The sequence below is a fragment of the Eriocheir sinensis genome, chromosome 69 (assembly GCF_024679095.1).
Source record: "Eriocheir sinensis breed Jianghai 21 chromosome 69, ASM2467909v1, whole genome shotgun sequence".
Lineage (NCBI taxonomy): Eukaryota > Metazoa > Arthropoda > Malacostraca > Decapoda > Varunidae > Eriocheir > Eriocheir sinensis.
The window spans coordinates 864,140-877,811 of NC_066577.1; the positions used below are offsets into that span (position 1 = coordinate 864,140).

The following is a 13,672-nucleotide window of genomic DNA, read 5'->3' on the forward strand; positions in this document are numbered from 1 at the left end:
GTAACGCTTAATTTGACTAACACAGAGAGTAACGTGGGTCCCCACTGTAGAATATATTGAAAAAAATACAAAAATCGTATTTCTTGACCTCCAAAGCTACAAATCTCTAAAAATAGACATTCCTGAATACAATCACAGTATTTAAATTAAAGTTTATCTCTACACCTATTTTTTGTGAGTAAATTAATAAAAAAATGTAAAAAAATAATAGGTAACGCATATGACAGGAAAATAAATTGTAAGTAAAATTCCTCTTTCTTGGCTGGATGGCCTTCATGAAGAACAATGGCAAGTCCTTATGCATCAGAAAAAGTGACGTGCCTGGAACAAATGAATGTGGCCAAGTATTCTACCTCTAATTTAGGACATTCTATATTTATAAAGTCACATGCATACATGTAACACGTATATTTGCATAATAGTTTGTATTTTGAGAGAATATCTATATTCATGAAGAAAATGCTTCATTATAAAGATCAATTTGCGTTTGGAATGGCGAGGTGCCGTGGAGAAGCCTAAAGGGCCGGCAACAGGTGATGTGTTATCTTTTCCTGTAGTGAGTCTTGGGGTGTTCCTGTGGTGTCACAGTAACATTCATGGTGCGTCGATGCCAACTACAACTTTTGGCACATTGCCACGGCAGTCAGCAGGGCCTTATCAGCAGGGCATCTGGCAGGTGTGGGCACTATGGATGTGATCTCAGCTTGGCTGGCAGTATCTTCACTTTCACAATAAATTGTTTGATAGTGACATCATCACATAAACTGATGGTGTCCTCTGCTAAGATCTGTGCGATGGCTTTTTGCTCAGTACAGTGTGACACGTTATCGTTTTTTCTCGACATTTCCCTCTCTGTCTAAAACTAAACAAAATATAATACTTACAGATATGTAGATGATAACAACACTTTGAAGAAAGACTAATAGCCTACTAAACACACAAACTTGAATTAGTGCCTCTACGTCTCATATTTCCATGTACTATAATAATGACTTTTTCTGTATGGAGTGTCATGAGTAAGAATCACATGGTTGGAATCTGTGGGTCCGACCGGACCCACACTACCTCCTACCTTGTGTCAGGAGCGTGCACGGTGAAGATGGCATATCCCTTCATCAAGCTCTGAGTGTCAAATGGCTTCAACCAGACCCACAACTCGCATGTGGCTACCACTTTGATAAAAGAGCTTGAATATCAAAAAGTAGAGACAGCTTGGGTCTGCCCGGGCCCAGCGATACTGTTCTAGGGTTAACCAGCATCTTCATTCCTTCGTCCCTGTGCTGTCCAAATCCCTTATGCAAGAGGTAACCAGCATCTTCATTCCTCCATCCCTGTGCTGTCCAAATCCCTTATGCAAGAGTTAACCAGCATCTTCATTCCTCCATCCCTGTGCTGTCCAAATCCCTTATGCAAGAGTTAACCAGCATCTTCATTCCTTCGTCCCTGTGCTGTCCAAATCCCTTATGCAAGAGTTAACCAGCATCTTCATTCCTTCATCCCTGTGCTGTCCAAATCCCTTATGCAAGAGTTAACCAGCATCTTCATTCCTTCATCCCTGTGCTGTCCAAATCCCTTATGCAAGAGGTAACCAGCATCTTCATTCCTTCGTCCCTGTGCTGTCCCTTATGCAAGAGTTAACCAGCATCATCATACTGTCCATTGAATCCCTACTAATGAGACTTTCTATGCATCAAAGTGAAGGCCTTCTTTGTTGATTTATACCATAAGGTGCTGGCTATCATGTGTTTGAAGGTACCCTAAACTTAACCTAACAAACCCCAAACAGTTACTACAGGTCTTGACTAAGAAAATTCATCTATGCTTCCTTACTAATGAGACTTTCTATACAACAAAGTGAGGTCATTCCTTGTTGATTTATACCATAGTTTTCTAGCTCATGTGTTAGAAGATGCCCTAACAATAACCTAACCTGACAAAACCACAAACTGTTACCACAAAGTTACTCTAAAAAATCGTATATGCTTCCTTACGAATGAGACGTGATTATCTGAGTGAGTGAGGTCATTCTGTGTTACTCTATGCCATAAGCCCATCATGTGCTCTAAGATGCCCTAAACCTGACCTAACCTAACAAAACTTTGAACAGTTATTATATGTCTGTCCTCAGAAAAATCATATATGCTTCCTTCATAAGACTTTCAATATAACAAGGTGAGGTCTTTCCTTGTGATTTATGCTACAAGTTGTTGGCTGTCATGTGTTTGAAGCTGCCATAAACTTGATCTGACCTAGCAAAACCACAAAAGTTATACTGTACATCTTGACTCAGAAAAACTCATCTATGCTTCCTTACTAAGGAGGCTTTCTACACAACAAAGTGAAGGCTTTCTTTGTTGATATCATGTGCTTAAAAGTTTCCTAAACTTAACCAACCTAACAAAACCCCAAACAGTTACCACACGTCTTGACTCAGAAAAAACATATATGCTTCCACAGTAATGAGACTTTCTGTATAGCATAATGAGTTCATCCTTTGTTAATTTATGCCATAATTTGCCGCCTATCATGTGTTTGAAAATTCTCTCTACTTAACCTAACCTAACAAAACCCCGAACAGTTACCACACGTCTTGACTCAGAAGAGTCATATATGCTTCCTCAGTAATGAGACTTATGATCTAACAAAGGGAGGTCTCTCTTGTTTAATTCATGCCATAAGTTTCTGGCCATCTTGTGTTGAAGATGCCCCAGACTTGCCCTCCCCTGTACAGTACTGTGCAGCACTGGCTCATGTTACTGTTGCATAACCTTAGAAGAGTGCTGTGCACAGTTACGCCAAGAAGGTATTTTTCAGTGAAAAGTTCATGAATGTGTAACGTCTTTTTTTTTAAGCCAACGCTACATTCCTCCTGACGGCCACTGTTTAGATGGTAATGTGGTAGCCGGGTGGTCGTCTGGCTATTTCCGAGCGGTTGTCAATGATGTTGAGACAAGCCTCAAGACAAGTGAACACTCGTTCTGGGTTTTAGCGCGGTAATGCTGGAAGGTGGGTGGATTCCCGTGTGAACCACTCTGAGACAATGTTTAGTTAAGGGGGAGGTGGTGATAACGTGCGTGTGTGGGGGTGTGTTCAGTAATGCCCAAATGGCAGGTTGACAGGCTTGAAATTAAACCACTTACAGCAACTTAATAACTTTTCTTATGTATAAATATAGTTACAGCCCCTGGCCGGTTAGCGGAGTGACAATTTTAAATGAATACATACATAACGGCATATTATTGAACCTACTAACTATCAGGGAGATTGGGGAACATTTAGATGCTTATCTGTGTTGAAGTGCTGACTGGTGCAGGATGGAGGAGGGCACTGGGGCGATTGAGGCGCCAGCGGGGGGGGGAATGCCAGGGCCGGTAACTGGAGCAGCGTTGTTGACGAGGCGTGGTTGAAGAGGCCGTGGTTGGGTGGTTTACGAGCTGAGGCGTGGTTGAAGAGGCCGTGGTTGGGTGGTTTACGAGCTGAGGCGTGGTTGAAGAGGCCGTGGTTGGGTGGTTTACGAGCTGAGGCGTGGTTGAAGAGGCCGTGGTTGGGTGGTTTACGAGCTGAGGCGTGGTTGAAGAGGCCGTGGTTGGGTGGTTTACGAGCTGAGGCGTGGTTGAAGAGGCCGTGGTTGGGTGGTTTACGAGCTGAGGCGTGGTTGAAGAGGCCGTGGTTGGGTGGTTATGACGGCATGGATGGTTTATGGCATTGTTGAAGAGGCTGCTTCTGCCGTGCTTTTGTTTCGCCTCGCCTTGCTGAGCTCTGCTGTGCCTTGCCTCGCCTCTGCCGTGCTTGCGGTGGTGTGCACAGGGCTGTGATGGACGGTCACGCCCACCTCTCAACGTGCGTCCTTCACCGCTCGTCAGTCTCACTCTCTGCCTCTCACTGTCTGCCTGTATCTCAGGGTTTGTGTCTCCTCCCTGGCTGCCCTCCTTGCTGTAGTGCTGCTCGTCTCCTCACTGGCCCGTGCTTCTCCCTGCCCCAGGGCTCCCACAAAGGCAAATCAGTAATTCCCAAGACTCTGCTGAAAAATCCCTATATTGGACAAAAAGTTCCTAGTTTACAAATAATGACATGTACTTACAGTATCCCCCCCCCCAAAAAAAAAAAAAAAAATTCGTCAAATCTCAGAAATTATCGAACATGTCACTCCTTGACTTAGTTACCCTTTGTGTAAAATGCCTCCCAGGAATCCCTGGGTGTTGGAAATGATGCTAGCGCCCATGCTGGCATTGTAATATTGTTTTGGTCATGATTTTCTTTCCATTCATTCATTCATCTTTGACGCCTGCTCCTAGGAGCTCCCACCAGGGGATGGCCACGGCAGAAGTCTCCATCTCTCTCTATCCAGACACTCCCTCCTTGCCTGCTCAAAGTTCCTCAAGGATCTTTCCCCCTCTCCCTCACATACTCCTGCACCCTGTCCCTCCACTTCACTGGAGGTCGTCCTCTAACATTCCCACACTTGGAATAAACTAGTTCACAGTATATTATGGCTTTTGTTATTTGCAGCTTCCTTTCTCATGAAGATCTAACAGTGAATTTCATGATCATACTTAGTCTTGCTCCCAAACAGCCGTAAAGTCAACCATCAATGCTGAAATGTTTTTGAACAAAAAATTGTTCCACGAGTGAAGAGTTTTGCCTTTTGGACAAGTGTGGATATGGATGCAGGGCAGGTATCTAAGCATTTCTAATTGTAGTGTGTCTATTGCAGTGATGGTGATGACACTGACAACAAGGAGCATGTCCTCCTAGAGTGACCTCAAGCTGGTACTGGCCACAGAGATCACTTTGTCGCACTCCACTTTGGGTAAGCACGTTTAAAATTGTCCTTTATTTATGAGCAAGTTTTCCTTCAGGGCTCGTTTATAACATTTGTACTTTGACAATTATATCTTGATGCTTATGAGGGCATAACAATGGTGGGTCTTGCCAGGAAGGCACTCCAGGGACTGGCCTGGCCCACGGTGTTGTGGACTCGCTCAGTACAGGTATATGGCGTTGTCGATATCTACACAGGCCGGAGGGGCTTAGAATGGAAAGGGGAGATGTGTGGAGGCCTGCTCGGAGGTCCATTGGGGGTGGAGGCAGCGAGCGAGTGAAGCAACGCACCCCCTAGTTAGTTAAACTGTGGCAGCCCTTATGTCCCAGTGGCCATGTGTCCCGGGGTGACGGGTTCTTCCCGCCACAGGCTCAGGGACCATTGTGGCAGAGATGAGCACTGGGGCCATGCACAGCCACAGCCTGTGCCCCAAACTTTACCGTCCATTCAGGGTCCAGGGCAGCCGTGGTGATGGCTCAGGGACCATTGTGGCAAAGATGAGCACTGGGGCCATGCACAGCCACAGCCTGTGCCCCAAACTTTACCGTCCATTCAGGGTCCAGGGCAGCCGTGGTGATGGCTCAGGGACCATTGTGCCAAAGATGAGCACTGGGGCCATGCACAGCCACAGCCTGTGCCCCAAACTTTACCGTCCATTCAGGGTCCAGGGCAGCCGTGGTGACGGCTCAGGGACCATTGTGGCAAAGATGAGCACTGGGGCCATGCACAGCCACAGTCTGTGCCCCAAACTTTACCGTCCATTCAGGGTCCAGGGCAGCCGTGGTGACGGCTCAGGGACCATTGTGCCAAAGATGAGCACTGGGGCCATGCACAGCCACAGCCTGTGCCCCAAACTTTACCGTCCATTCAGGGTCCAGGGCAGCCGTGGTGATGGCTCAGGGACCATTGTGGCAGAGATGAGCACTGGGGCCATGCACAGCCACAGCCTGTGCCCCAAACTTTACCGTCCATTCAGGGTCCAGGGCAGCCGTGGTGACGGCTCAGGCATTAAGTTTCTTCCACTTCAACAGTAGATCATGTTTGTAAAGGTAATTTCTGCTGTAAAACTTTCTTAAAGCAGGACAGATATTTCTTTATTGGCAGCTGTCAGCAGGCAACAGAATGCAACATGTTGTGAATATCTTGATAAGTTATCCAGCAATGATGACAAGTTAGTAATGCTTCAAAGTGCAGGTTACAGGTCAACCCCTAACCAAGTCAACTCACTACCCATCAGCTCACTCCCCTGGTCAACTAACCAGGTAACTCACTCCCTGGTCAACTAACCAGGTTAACTCATTCCCTGGTCAACTAACCAGGTAACTCACTCCCTGGTCAACTAACCAGGTAACTCATTCCCTGGTCAACTAACCAGGTAACTCACTCCCTGGTCAACTAACCAGGTAACTCACTCCATGGACAACAAACCAGGTAACACACACCTTGGTCAACTAACCAGGTAACTCACTCCCTGGTCAACTAACCAGGTAACTCACTCCCTGGTCAACTAACCAGGTAACTCACTCCCTGGTCAACTAACCAGGTAACTCACTCCCCTGGTCAACTAACCAGGTAACTCACTCCTTGGTCAACTAACCAGGTAACTCACTCCTTGGTCAACTAACCAGGTAACTCACTCCCCTGGTCAACTAACCAGGTAACTCACTCCCGTGGTCAACTAACCAGGTAACTCACCCTGGTCAACTAACCAGGTAACTCACCCTGGTCAACTAACCAGGTAACTCACTCCTGGTCAACTAACCAGGTAACTCACTACCCTGGTAAACTAACCAGGTAACTCACTCCTTGGTCAACTAACCAGGTAACTCACTCCTTGGTCAACTAACCAGGTAACTCACTCCCTGGTCAACTAACCAGGTAACTCACTCCCTGGTCAACTAACCAGGGCACTCACTCCCTGGTCCACTAACCAGGTAACTCACCCCTGGTCAACTAACCAGGTAACGCCCTCCCTGGTCAACTAATCAGGTAACTCACTCCCCTGGTCAACTAACCAGGTAACTCACTCCCTGGTCAACTAACCAGGTAACTCATTCCCTGGTCAACTAACCAGGTAACTCATTCCCTGGTCAACTAACCAGGTAACTCACTCCCCTGGTCAACTAACCAGGTAACTCACTCCACTGGTCAACTAACCAGGTAACTCACTCCCTGGGCAACTAACAAGGTAACTCACCCCTGGTCAACCAACCAGGTAACTCACTCCCCTGGTCAACTAACCAGGTAACTCATTCCCTGGTCAACTAACCAGGTAACTCACTCCCCTGGTCAACTAACCAGGTAACTCACTCCCCTGGTCAACTAACCAGGTAACTCACTCCCCTGGTCAACTAACCAGGTAACTCATTCCCCTGGTCAACTAACCAGGTAACTCACTCCCCTGGTCAACTAACCAGGTAACTCATTCCCTGGTCAACTAACCAGGTAACTCACTCCCCTGGTCAACTAACCAGGTAACTCACTCCCCTGGTCAACTAACCAGGTAACTCACTCCCCTGGTCAACTAACCAGGTAACTCACTCCCTGGTCAACTAACCAGGTAACTCACTCTCTGGTCAACTAACCAGGTAACTCATTCCCTGGTCAACTAACCAGGTAACTCACTCCCCTGGTCAACTAACCAGGTAACTCATTCCCCTGGTCAACTAACCAGGTAACTCACTCCCCTGGTCAACTAACCAGGTAACTCACTCCCCTGGTCAAGTAACCAGGTAACTCACTCCCCTGGTCAAGTAACCAGGTAACTCACTCCCCTGGTCAAGTAACCAGGTAACTCACTCCCTGGTCAACTAACCAGGTAACTCACTCCCCTGGTCAACTAACCATTTAACTCACTCCCCTGGTCAACTAACCAGGTAACTCACTCCCCTGGTCAAGTAACCAGGCAACTCACTCCCCTGGTCAACTAACCAGGTAACTCACTCCCCTGGTCAACTAACCAGGTAACTCACTCCCCTGGTCAACTAACCAGGTAACTCACTCCCCTGGTCAACTAACCAGGGAACTCACGCCCCGGGGAAAGTAACCAGGTAACTCACCCCCGTTCAAGTAACCAGGTAACTCACTCCCCTGGTCAAGTAACCAGGTAACTCACTCCCTGGTCAAGTAACCAGGTAACTCACTCCCTGGTCAAGTAACCAGGTAACTCACTCCCTGGTCAAGTAACCAGGTAACTCACTCCCCTGGTCAACTAACCAGGTAACTCACTCCCCTGGTCAACTAACCAGGTAACTCACTCCCCTGGTCAAGTAACCAGGTAACTCACTCCCCTGGTCAACTAACCAGGTAACTCACTCCCCTGGTCAACTAACCAGGTAACTCACTCCCCTGGTCAAGTAACCAGGTAACTCACTCCCCTGGTCAAGTAACCAGGTAACTCACTCCCCTGGTCAAGTAACCAGGTAACTCACTCCCCTGGTCAAGTAACCAGGTTAGTCCCTTAACGACAACGATGGCGCCATATATTTTTTCACTGACGTAAGCAACGAGCTCCGGCCACAGCATTTACTGTAAAGTGTGTGGGAGAGAGTGCCGCGAGATTTTGTGTGAATGTGCAAAACTTTGTTGCCTTGGCCCACACGGGACAACCACGCCCTCAGAGCTGTTCTTTACGATGCAAGTCCGATTTTATGTTTTTTTTGATCTCGTATGTAATATTTTCAGGTTGTATCGTAAGCTCTCGCTTCAAAGACACGGCAAGTAGCGAAATGTAGATCATTTCGGTGACGCAGCGATGCACGGCGAAGGTGTTGCCATGTAACAGGATCACCCACCGAGGCTCTCGTGCTGGAAAAGGAGTGTGACCACACAGTTGTTTTTTATAGTCGTGATGATTCGGAGAGTTGATTTTTTCATGATTTTTATTAAATATAAATCAATCTAGACACTGTAGGTGTTGCAACGGTTATAAAAAGGTTAATTTGGTTGATTTATATTCAGATATTACACTTGTGAGAAGAGAAGGAAGACATAATACCAACATTTTTGAGATATTTCTTGTAGTAGTTCTCCTTTTATTGTTTTTCCTATGAATATTGAGAGGATACTTTTGTGCTTCTACAAATGTCTTGTAGTAAATATATTCTTGTTTACTAGCCAATCAAACTTAAGTTATATTAATATTATGGCGAGCATTATGAGTGTCCGTACCATCCCACCCTGGCCGAACCGTCACCACGGGAGGGGATGGTTCGCACGATTCAGAAACTTGTCTTTCATCACCTACAGCTGAAAACTGGAAATAGCTACGGGCGTCATATTAGCAGCCTAAAGAGCCAGGTGATGGAGGAACTTTTTGAGATCAACAAAATTACACACTACTTTTGAAACTTTTTTTCTAAAAATATTTTTCTACAGAGTGTCCGAATCATCACCCCTCTCCCCTATATGTCGACGCTAAATGACTAACTGGCACCTCTTTCGCCCCCTGGATGACTCCGTGCCAAAAACAGCCTACAGTTCCTGCCTGCACATCACGGCGTCTGCAGAGCGAGGATGTTCCCTCAGCCGACCTGTCTTGGCGGTCTTCCTCTAGTTTCTGCTCGCTGTGTGCGTGCTGAGCGTAGTCTTGACACCTCCATGATTTGCCTGGTGTTCTACATGAACCAATATCTTGTTCACAGGGGTGTTCACAGGAGTGGGAAGCAGAAGTTGGAAATTTTGGGAATCTTGGAATTCCAGCCAAATCATAATCTGATTTCACAGTTGAGTTATACGGATGATTTTGTACAATTTTATTCAGTGAGATTCATTCCAGAATGAAAAACTACAAAAAACAGTTTTTCAAGTGTCTCCACAACTTGGGCTGTCTGTAGGCAGTAAATTTCCCGGTCAGAGATTCTAAACTATATTTTTAGACTCCATCGCGATAAAATGAGCAACTTTTCTTCAATATTTTTTTCTGTACATCGCATCAGTAAAAGTTGGAATTTTTTGGGAATCCTGGAATTCCAGCCAAGTGTGACAACCTGGAAAGAAAGGGCTCTCACAGCAGGGTGCCTTGTGGGACTTTTTCTTAGTTTCAAAGTGTATTTTTCGATGACTTGCGTTATGGGGATCACCCAAGAAAAGTTTTGCGGTTTGGAGGAGTTAATCTTTGAAATAATGTGAATATTGCTGAATGTGAGGCCGGGCTATTTTGAATATTACCCAGTGTGTTATTTACATGCAGTAAATTACCAAAATTCCTTATGTGCAGGCACCTGCAGAGCCAGACGTCTTGTTTAAGTGCTTGCAGTGAGGTGAATTATAGGTGTTTGAAAGGCCAAGAATCCTTGGAGTGTGATCTGACTAAACTGTTTGACACAAGCTTGTCTTTCGTGTGCTTGTTTGGTGTGTTGTCGATGCAAATCAGCACATTTGTGTTTTATACAAGATGGCCTGAGGGTTCCTGAGTACAGAAACACTGAAATATATGCCAGAACACCAGCTTGGGTGAGGCACTGAGTGGAGGCGTCCGTGCCCCAGGGTGCCCGCTGTGACCTGAGAGTGAAAGGCGAACCCCACAATGCATTACCAATGCAAGGGGTACCAGTTGACCTGGGGTGTGGGTTGACCTGGTTACCAGTTGACCTGGGGTGTGGGTTGACCTGGTTACCAGTTGACCTGGGGTGTGGGTTGACCTGGTTACCAGTTGACCTGGGGTGTGGGCTGACCTGGTTACCAGTTGACCTGGGGTGTGGGTTGACCTGGTTATATCTTACTCGGGAATAACTTTAACAAAGCGTCACACAGGGATGATACTTTGGCAGTGTTTCAGACCTTGCCGTAATTTCACCACTATGGTTCACTAACAGTGTGGGTGACGAGAGCACTCACAAGAGACACGTAATGCAACAATCCGGCACAGGTGGTTTGCGGTGCGTGGCGGTGCGCTGGCCACGTCACGGCACCGCCACGCCGGCCCTGTGTCGGGAACCACTCCACCTGCCAGACTGTCATTGCATGTCCCTCACGAGTACTTTGGTCATCCACATTTTGTCGGTGAACCACGCGGATGAAAACAGGGCCAGGTCTGAAACGTGCTCTGCCAAATTATCTTCCTTGTCCAACGCTCTGTTGAAATGTTGCTCACGAGAAACAGCACAACACAGCCCGGAAACCCATGGTGTGTGTGTGTGTGTGTGTGTGTGTGTGTGTGTGTGTGTGTGTGTGTGTGTGTGTGTGTGTGTGTGTGTGTCTCTCTCTCTCTCTCTCTCTCTCTCTCTCTCTCTCACCTCACCACAGCACACAGGACACACAGGATGTCTCCCCACAGTATGTTTACAAACCCCCCAGACACATAAGGGACCCCCCCCCCCTCTCTCTTATCTTTTTCCATTAAGGATTCTGTTGTTTTGAGTAACATTCTCCAGCAGCCGTGAGGTAAAGGTCTGAAGTGATCTGGCTAACCAGGGTGACTGGAGCGCTGACTTTTGTCCCTAGAAAACCAATCTTTCCTAGAGCTATTTGGTCTTGTCATAATGCAATGTACACAATATTTTAGTCCAGTTATCAACATGAGAGAGAGAGAGAGAGAGAGAGAGAGTGGCAGCGGTGACGCGGCCTCTCCGCTAATCCTGCCAGTCACACCCAAAGTGACTGATGAACAGGGCAGCCTTCAGTAGACTGTTTCTCTCACTCTTGAGAAACTGAAATTTCCTTTTCTGTGTTGAGTAACATCCTCTGTTCTCCCCAACAGACCGCTGCTGAAGGCTGGCTGACAGCTGGACTGTCCCGCCACTGTGTGCAGGCCAGTGGGACAGGCGGCCTGCTGGGGAGCACATGTGTCCCCTCCTGCCCTGCAGACACAGACACAGCCGCTGGACCTCAGCACCCAGGAGGGAGGACACAGCCGCTGCCTCCCCCGCCAAGCGCCGCACGGCCACGCTCAGCGCCTGGAAGAAGAAGCAACAGTGACGCCCAGATGAAGGCCGTTCCCACTCCCTCGGCAAGCCTGAGTGTCTCTGAGCAGAGGAACTAAAAACGTCTTGATAATTCTCTGGAACAAGTTATTTCTGTAGAGCATTCTGTCCCTCAGGTGTACGCTGGACTCCAATAAACATCCGGTTGGGGAAACATTCCTTTTATTTGACAGAAAATGCTTCCAGCTTTGCTCCAGAGCCTGTCTGAGGTGTCTTGGGGCGTCTGACCTCTCCGAGGAAAGGAAAGGAAAGGGAAGGGAAGGGAAGGAAAGGAAAGGAAAGGAGAGGAGAGGAGAGGAGAGGAGAGGAAAGGAAAGGAAAGGGAAGGGAAGGGAAGGGAAGGGAAGGGAAGGGGGAGGGAAGGAGGAAGGGAAGAAGGAGGGAAGGGGAAGGAGGGTTTGTAAGTTGGGAGGGAAGGAGGGGTCTCTCTCTCTCTCTCTCTCTCTCTCTCTCTCTCTCTCTCTCTCTCTCTCTCTCTCTCTCTCACAGGCTCAGCAACACACACAACAACACTTATCTAACCCTTCCTCCTCCTCCTCCTCCTCCTCCTCTGGCTGGGGTCACATGGAGGGGCGGGGTGTCCAGGGGGGGATGTGGCAGGGAGGTGTGGCCTGAAGGAGCTGTGTGGCGTCACTCTGCTTCCTGTTCGCGGCGGGATGTGGCTCTGACAGGCCTGGAAAAGGGGGCAGAGTCAGCGGTCAGCTTCAAACACACACAGACCTTGATGAAAATGGCAATAACAGAGAAACGAAGAGGAGGAGGGACGTGAGGAAGACAGGAGGAGAAAGGGGGAAGATTGCGCTACATTTTGGTATATTGGAAAAGAAAACAGGAGTAGAGGAAAGTGGAGAAAGACTGAGGCGAACTTGAGGAAGGTAGAAAGAAAATGTCAATCGCGCACGGAGAATAACACAGACCTTGATAAAAATAGAAATAACAGAAAAAGGAAGAGACAGAGGAAGATTAGGAAGACAGGAGAAGAAAGGGGGAAGATTGCGCTACATTTTGGTATATTGGGAAAGAAAACAGGAGTGGAGGAAAGTGGAGAAAGACTGAGGCGAACTTGAGGAAGGTAGAAAGAAAATGTCACAATCACGCACGGAAAATAACACAGACCTTGATAACAATAGAAATAACAGAGAAACGAAGAGACAGAGGAAGATTGGGAAGACAGGAGAAGAAAGACGAAAGATTGCGCTACATTTTGGTATATTGGAAAAGAAAACAGGAATAGAGAAAAGTGGAGAAAGACTGAGGCGAACTTGAGGAAGGTAGAAAGAAAATGTCACAATCACGCACGGAAAATAACACAGACCTTGATAAAAATAGAAATACCAGAAAAAGAAAGAGACAGAGGAAGATTAGGAAGACAGGAGAAAAAAGGGGGAAGATTGCGCTACATTTTGGTATATTGGAAAAGAAAACAGAAATAGAGGAAAGTGGAGAAAGACTGAGGCGAACTTGAGGAAGGTAGAAAGAAAATGTCACAATCACGCACGGAGAATAACACAGACCTTGATAAAAATAGAAATAACAGAAAAAGGAAGAGACAGAGGAAGATTAGGAAGACAGGAGAAGAAAGGGGGAAGATTGCGCTACATTTTGGTATATTGGGAAAGAAAACAGGAGTGGAGGAAAGTGGAGAAAGACTGAGGCGAACTTGAGGAAGGTAGAAAGAAAATGTCACAATCACGCACGGAAAATAACACAGACCTTGATAACAATAGAAATACCAGAAAAAGAAAGAGACAGAGGAAGATTAGGAAGACAGGAGAAAAAAGACGAAAGATTGCGCTACATTTTGGTATATTGGAAAAGAAAAAAGGAGTAGAGAAAAGTGGAGAAAATGGAGGACAAAAAGATGGAAGAAATGAACGAAACTACTAAGAATCACGGCGGACAAAGACACAGACCTTGATGAAAATGT

General features: G+C 46.8%; 1 protein-coding gene and 1 long non-coding RNA gene across 2 annotated transcripts; both read left to right on the plus strand.

Annotated features, from left to right (window-relative positions):
• Positions 1–4,821: 4,821 nt before the first annotated feature.
• LOC126988353 (uncharacterized) lies at positions 4,822–6,474 on the plus strand. The gene is made up of 2 exons (XM_050846410.1): positions 4,822–6,225; positions 6,282–6,474. Exon 1 carries the CDS (start codon positions 5,215–5,217, stop codon positions 5,854–5,856), a length of 642 nt encoding a protein of 213 aa, XP_050702367.1. The 5' UTR covers positions 4,822–5,214; the 3' UTR covers positions 5,857–6,225; positions 6,282–6,474.
• Positions 6,475–8,976: 2,502 nt separating this feature from the next.
• Positions 8,977–11,899, plus strand: LOC126988355 (uncharacterized). The gene is made up of 2 exons (XR_007741834.1): positions 8,977–9,391; positions 11,523–11,899. It is a non-coding gene; the product is annotated as an uncharacterized LOC126988355 (long non-coding RNA).
• Positions 11,900–13,672: the final 1,773 nt, after the last annotated feature.

Bases quoted from the DNA above. Each gene is read 5' to 3' on its own strand.
- LOC126988353 (XM_050846410.1), top strand. From the start codon at position 5,215: ATGAGCACTGGGGCCATGCACAGCCACAGCCTGTGCCCCAAACTTTAC.